Source organism: Manacus vitellinus, unplaced genomic scaffold (assembly GCF_001715985.3).
Source record: "Manacus vitellinus isolate BGI_N305 unplaced genomic scaffold, ASM171598v3 scaffold_21_pilon, whole genome shotgun sequence".
In the NCBI taxonomy this organism is placed as follows: Eukaryota; Metazoa; Chordata; class Aves; order Passeriformes; family Pipridae; genus Manacus; species Manacus vitellinus.
In genome coordinates this window covers 9,463,215-9,470,677 of record NW_021939546.1, presented here as the reverse complement: position 1 = coordinate 9,470,677, position 7,463 = coordinate 9,463,215, and the positions used below count along the sequence as shown (strand labels likewise).

General features: G+C 41.4%; 1 protein-coding gene across 1 annotated transcript in view; it reads left to right on the top strand.

The window, feature by feature from the left end:
- Nucleotides 1–229: 229 nt before the first annotated feature.
- RNF11 (ring finger protein 11) overlaps nt 230–7,463 on the top strand; it is a gene marked incomplete at its 5' end in the record, with an annotated part of 29,250 nt that continues 22,016 nt past the window's right edge. Inside the window, 2 exons of the mRNA XM_018072019.1 lie at nt 230–259; nt 666–731. Of these exons, the coding sequence (XP_017927508.1) occupies nt 230–259; nt 666–731 (96 nt within the window). The remainder of the gene's footprint in view (nt 260–665; nt 732–7,463) is intronic.

Below are 7,463 nucleotides of genomic sequence, written 5' to 3'. Positions count from 1 at the left end.
CGCGGGGGACGCCCCGGGACGGGACCGTGGGCCCTGCCCGGGCTTTGTCCGGGCCCGCTCGCTCCGCTCCCGTATTTTTAGCTGCATCTGATCCCCAGTAACTCACTCCCCCAGCGCCGGGGATCTTGTTTCCCTCCGTCCTGTGGAGCACGGGAGGGGAAGTGTTTCCCATTGTTCGGGTTTTTTTTTTTTTGTCTCAGAGAGAATCTGTTAATTTACATCTTAGTGACGAATCAGGGAGAAAGAAGAGAAAGGCCGGGTATCTGCTTTGATGGCTTTGCTGACAGCTGAGGGTAACGCTGATGTGGAGGGGGGATGGCGTTGGTGTGAAAGCGCCTGGAAGGGATGGACACGGAGAGGGAACCTGAACTTGGGATTGCACTTGTCTGCTCCCTTTGATCTCCACCTACAGAAATGTGTATTGACCCGAACGAGCCGTCTACAGCGCTGAAAAATGAAAAGCATCCCGTGATATAACTGCACATTCTGTTCGAGTTTTGAAAAGTGTTTTCCTGTGTGGGATAATAGCACACATTCCAGAGAAATCCATAGAAACGACAGTCAAGACGCAAATTCTGGGGGGGGTGACTCGGGAGCTGTACGTTTTCTAGGATGGGAGTCACTCTGTAGTTGCAGACCCTGATGTATAATTAACAAAATTGCAGGAAGTATTTAGCCGGACAGACGTGATACTTCAGCACGTTCAAGAATTACACCCTGATAGGAGCCCCGTAAGTGTTGAAGAGAAGCCCGACATGTAGCAGCCCTTGCCGGTGCCCTGAAGCTGCACTGGTGTGTCTTGGCAGTGTGTCCCTATTTGTTTTGTGCTGAATATTAGAATAAATTCTGTGATGTGAGGAATTTTTTTTCTTTCTTCTAAACTGCTGCTGCTGAAGTCCAGTGAATAAAAAGTGCTTGCTGGCAGATACAAGTTTTTTTTAAAGCTTACGTGGTTCTAAATTACGCCTGAATTGTCCATGAGGTTTAGGAATGCATTGAATTTTTGTCAAATCAGCATAAAATTTTGTGCAATTTATTGCATTTATATCTGTGATTCTAGGAAGACTTATGGAGTTTTTTGGTTTTTTTTTTTCTCTCTTTGAAAACAATTTGTTAGCTCTTGTAAGAGTCACAAATCAAGCATATGCCTTATGCAGGCCTTCTTGTGTGGATGTCAGTGTAGGTAACGAATCTTCCTCTGTCGTCAGAGCTTTTTAAAATTTTTTCTTAATGAAGAACTTGTTCGTAAGTGTGGATGGTTGACTGAGAACACGATAAACAGTAAAATAAATGAACCTACAGGTGTCTACTCTCGAGTAAATGTGTTCATAGCAAAACTTCCCTCACTTGAATAGAGCTGTGTAGCATCAGGTGATATACCCACAGGCAGTTGCTGGCTCAGACATTGCTGTCTGTCTTGAAAGCTCCTGCACTGATCCTAGCAGTTCCTAAAGCTTTACCTTAAAGGTAGCATTTCGTGTCTCACAGTCAAAGCCAAAGGTACCCTTTCCACAGATTTTGAACTACCACGGTTAGTGATTTTTAAAAAAACAAGAAAAAAAATACCTAGAGTATTATGCAGTGTTTCGTGCACTTTGAGTTTGAGGGGATTTATGATTTTAAATTGTTTACTGTTTACAAGATGTGCAAAAACTCCAGATATGAAAAATTCCTGATGCTCCATCATTGCTATGGTGCTGGCCATAGGTCACTCATTTTTACTTTCAAGTGGCAGCTTAGATTCAGTGTTAGAAATGGGAATTTAGGAGTTTTGTCCTTGTTTTGGATAATTGGTGCTTTTACAGTGTCTTATCCAGAATTAGTGTATAATATATAGACATTAGGAGTGAAAGGAAGGAAGAGTATAAAACAAATTCGGAAACTTGCTTGTGGTAACTAGCCTCAAGAAACTGGAAGGTGAACAGTTTAAAGCTAGCTGCTGAAAAGTCTGCTGTAAAATGGACATCATTTAGAAGGGACTAAAAACTGGTATGTTTGCTTCTCTTGGGTTTGCAGCAAGGATGTGTCAACTTCCTGAATAGTTCTTGCAGGGTTTGCAAACTAAAGGAGACTTGTTGGGTGAAGAAACACAGTTGTAGAAGATGACTTCTGTGTCTCTTGTAACTAACTTCTGTATTATTTCGACATTTAAAATACTTTTTCACGTCCTGCCATGATTTTTATTTAGCTGCTGATTTCCAGCTGCAAAATGCACTCCCAATAATAATTTCAGTACTGCATGTCAAATTTCTTTAATCAGTGAGTACTGTTGAACTGGCTGTGTAAAATACCTGCTTCCAAAAGTGAGATAGAAGATTGGGCTGACAGTATGGATACACAGAATAACGGGGAATAACTTCTTTTTGGAGTCTCTGCCAATACCTGTCTCTTGGTTTCTGTGGCAGTACGTGTTATAAGCTACAGCAGAAATGCCTCAGAGAGGAAGCATCTTTTTAAACAGGTGTCTGAGTTAATGAGAAAGTGGCCCATTAATGCATCAGATATTTTCCAGTGCATTGAGCTTAACAGCTAACATGGGAAATAATTAAAACACACCAAAAAAAAGAGTGTGTTTTTATGGGGGGGGGGAAAGGAAGTGATTTCAAGAGTGGACCAACATTTTCGTAGACGGTTGCTAATTTTGAGTGCCTCCATTTTAGAACCCAAAAATTACAACTGTTTTTCTAAGTGCAAAGAACATGCAGCTCCATTTTTAACCAGTGAATCTGTGATTAGGAAAGAGTTAGCTTTGGCTTTATTTTTTCTCAAGTCGTCAAAATTGAGTATGCTTTCAAGTTTGTTTTCCTTTTTAGTGTATGAGTTCTTCACCATCTGTTGGCAATATGCCTTCTGCTGTTTTTCCATACAAGTTTAATGTTTTTTCCTAGTTTCTCTCACTTTTAGTAGTTCTTCTCAAAGGCTTTATTTTGCAGAACAGATGTGTCTCTTTTCTTAATCCTTGTCTCCGGTTTCTGTTCTTAAATAGTTCCCTAATAGCTGCAGGAAATAATTTGCCAGTTTATTACATTTTGAAATTTTTACACAGTAAAGTAGATGCTTTACATCTTTTCTCCTGAAGTTTCTAAAAATGTGGACAAAATACACCGCAGTCTTCTAAAAAAATGTTTAGCACTTGCTAAATTGTTGACAGCATGAGAGATAAGCACAAGTTCTTGGTGTTGATACTAAACTCATAAAAGCACATTTGATATGTTGATGTGGCAGATAGATTCATAATATTTTTTTTACTCCTTTACCTGAAGAGATAGAGAGCACCCCCCTTACTCAGTACTTCCCTGTGTTTTACAGGCTCAGATAAAATGCTTCAGTGGATCTAGTGGATTTTTTTTTTTTTTTTATTTGGAGGGATTAATTTAAAACCTTTTGGCCTGGATACTCATTTGATTAGGCTGTAGGCACAAAATGAGACGAGAGATCACAAACATGAGCTTAACCCAGTGCTGTGCTCCCATAATCTTCCAAAAGCTGTTGGGGACAGCAGGTTTTGAAAGCGCAATTTAGGGATGTCTCATGGCTTCTCTGCAACTGAGGTTGCTGCAATAGCCTCCCTGTGCCTCCTCTGTTAACTGAGTGTCACCTGAACACATTGTACATGTGTCCCCATCCACCTGTCTTGTGCTTCATTGCAGCTGTCCCCCATTCGGGGAGGTGGCACATCAGCCTGTCCTGACAGTGCTCTGGAGATGCTGAAGAAGTCCTCAGTTTGAATAGTCAGAGAATTTCCTTGAAATAGTCCACTGCATTTCTGTGTGAAACTTGCCCCGTGGATGGATGTATTGGTTGTCTTTTGCTCAACAGAGAAGCTTTTGTTATGCTCTCACCGCGACTCAAGTAATATGTTACATCGGTGTTCTGATGCTGTCTTTTCAAAGGCATGGTAATTAATATAATTAAAAGTTGTGAGCCAGATTAATTCTGATCTAGGAGTTGCACCCATTTATAGAAATATCTGTACAAAAATTCTCTTGGGCCCCAGCTGAGATGATTTATTGTCTGTGATTGTGTGTATTGTATAAGAAGCAAGACTGTGGTAGTGTAAAGTTACAGTCTTGACATGGAGTGGTTGTGTGAAGCTGGAACTGTTAGTGTATGTTGGAACAGCTTAAAAGGGGGAAAAATGCCATGGGAAAACATTACATACAGAAAGATATCCATGAAAAAAAGCAAACCCACTTGTAAGTTTACGTTCATAGAAGTGAAAGGAGTGTATTTTAAAATTGTCTGTGCAGGTCTTGCCCTTTTTTCTGCTTATCCTCCACATCTTGCTGATGACATGTATGAATTACAGTTGCATTTGTGGGCGTGAACTGAAATACCACTCCAGTCCATAGTTCCTTAATCTGGTGGAAACTTCAAAGGGCTTCAGAGGAGAGCGTATCTTTGTTGGTGTGTTGCTGGCTGGTGCCTTCTGGCAGTAGTCCCTGGTGGAGATCAGCTTCAGTGAGGAGAGAAAGTGATGGAGGAGCTGAAGTTGAGAGTTTGCTGCATGGATAAGAAATGGTAGAGTAAGCCAGGGATAAAGTCACTCCTGATAAATAGTCAGGATACAATTTGCACACCTGCATCCAGAAAATACGTTAACGCTCCGTGTCTTGTGCTGCAGGTCTGCTAAATTATTTATATGTGAAAGCAATAATAATAATTTTTTTTAATATCAGTGTAGGGATATAATGAAATATACGTATTATGAAAGCCATTGTAATTACACTCAGGATTATTTGGTAAATGTGCAATATGCCATGACACTTCCTACTCCTTCAAGGGCTCAACAAGAACTTAGCAAACTGCCTAGAGAATTGTATTGCTGGTCATCGGTCCTAGGTGGAAAGTTTCTTGAGGGTGCTAAGTCTAAACTTCCTTTCTAGACAACAGGAAACCCCCCAAACTGTTCACTCGTGTTTCCTGTCTCAGTGCATACTGGTTTCAGCATAGCCTGCCAGGCTGGTTGATTGATGCTGTCTTCCATTTTGCTAGTGTAAAAAGCTGGTGGGGCAGAGAGAGAAGAGAGAAAGGAAGGCAAACGTGAAAATAAAGGATACCAGATGGTATTACAGAGTTAGATAACTTTAATCTTGAAAATACTGACTATTTGTTGAATATTTTACTTTTTTGCTTGTTTAAAATAGATTTTAAACTACATTTGGTTAAAAATGCATGTTAGAAGCGGCTAGAGGAAATGAGAAGAGTATGCTGAAGTTTGAGTTCTCTGTGTTATCATCTCCCTTATAAAATTAGAGCCAGTTTCTAGACTCACTGTTGTTGAGTTGGCAGTAGGTCTGTTCCTAACCATTCTGGCCAGAAGATTTTCCAAGAGGGATTTTGAAAAGGAGAGAATATAGTCACATTTGACAGAGTACTGCTTTCTGCTTTACGTGGATTTCTGCAAGAAGTGTCTTAAGTTGGATCAAGATGCTGTACAGTTCTGTCCCTGTCTTCCTGTACCCCTGATCATCACTTCAACAAAGGAAGAAAACTCGGCTTAATGAGCACTTCTGCAGACCCTGTTAATGTTTGTAGTCAAACTGGTTGTAGTCAAGAAACCAAAAATAACACCACTTGCTTATGACAGACTTGTGTTCTTCCAGTCTTTGTGCTCATCCTTGTTTTTGCCTCCCCATAGACACAAGAAGAGAAATGTATTTGTATTTTGAAGAAGTAATGGTCTGTGGAATAGACTAAAGCAAATCAACCATGACTTTTCTGTGAGCTAATGAAACAGTTTCTAAGAGACCAAAGAATTACAAAATGAGCAGATTTTTAGGGTTGTCGTGGCTGAGTTAGAATAGAACCTTTTCAGGGGAAAAAGCTGAAGAGTCACCATGCTCTGACTCTAAAAGGCAAAGCAAGCTTCGATCTTGATTTAGACCAGAAGAGAAATTCGCCCTGACATTGTGAAGGTCTCAGAAGCAAAGATGTGCCTTGTTTCTGAAGGTAGGATGTGTATTTGTAGAAGATGCTGTCTTGTTCTGCCAGCTTCTTGGGCAACCATAGCAGTGACATGTCTCAGCAGAGCTAGAGTTGTGTAACTGCTTGCTGGACAAAACTGCACTTCAATGGAAAACAACCCCAGCCCCAAAACTAAACAAGACAAAATCCACCAAAAACCCCCACTCTAACCCTAGCATAAGCCATCATCATCCTTGCTTAATGTCTTCTGTTTGTAACCTGAGCAGATCACTTTAGTTTCTTCACTGTAAAATGAGGAGTAAAGAAGTAATGAAGTTTATCTTTAGTGCAGGCATGCTTTGTAATTTAATTCATGTTTGTAAAGTGTTCCATGGTAATTTGATTTTAATAAAATAATATTCCTCCATTATAGAATGAACCTCTGCGGAAATTTATGACAAACCTGCTGCTGTAGAGAGGGAGTTTCATCAGAAGATCTGTTTAAGGCAGTAGATAAGTCTCCTAAAATCTGTTTTGGAATCTGATAGTTCAGCGTTTATTTGGCAGCCTGTGTTTCAGATGCTCGATTACTGGGAAGGAAGGGGCTGTGGAGATGGTAATAAGAAATCTTGCCTAATCAGGATGATGAATCTTTGCTGTGCTGGGAGATTGTGCATTCTTTTGGGCAAGCCAACCCAAACATGCAATACCGCCCTCTCCAAACTCTAGGACCACCATGCATTTAGGAAGCTCCTCTGCTTCCCGTATGTACCGCTGGTTCATTTCTGGGATCAGCTGTTGCTGGCTGTACATCTGGAGTCGGTTTCTGAACCGCAGAAAACAAACTAGTTTTATGTTTTGAAGAGATAAGGATCTGTGGAATGGACTAAAGCAAATCAGCCGCGACTTTCCTATGAACTAATGAAACAATTTCCAAGAGACCAAACAGTTACAGAGTTGATTATTTTATTTACCAGCCCCTCCACAGAAATCTGCCAACCGCTCTGTTTCTCATCAGCGAAGAAGAAAGTCAGAATGCCGGTGGCATAAAAGCTGCTGGGCCACGATGCACACACGGTGACACGGACAAACAGCAGATGCGTGCAGCAACTGGAGGAGGAGATAAAAGGACCGTCCTTCCAACCGCAGTTGCGTCAGCCAAATCACAACCAGCTGGTTTATTGCACCGGGCATTTCTGCTGACCCGCCGCAACGCTCGCGCGCGCGCTCTGCTTCGCGCAGGAGCACGCACACGTACCCTCTGTCAAAGGCTGGGCTCGTGTTTGAGCCTTCTCATCCTGCCTCTGGTTTTAGCCACTGGTTTAGTTGAGGGATGATGTAGGCCTGAGGTGCCTGGGGGAGGACTGAAACTGTTGGAAGAACGAGAGAAACTGTGACTCAGGAAATTCAGTTCCTCCCTTAGCCCCAGCGTGCAGTGACGAACGTGCAGACTATTATCCTTGCAATACTGAAGCCTGTTTCCCTCAACTGTATTTTTTGGACAGTGGAGTGCCCTCTGTGTACTCTAGTCTGCTTTTTACTCAAATGGAGTAATT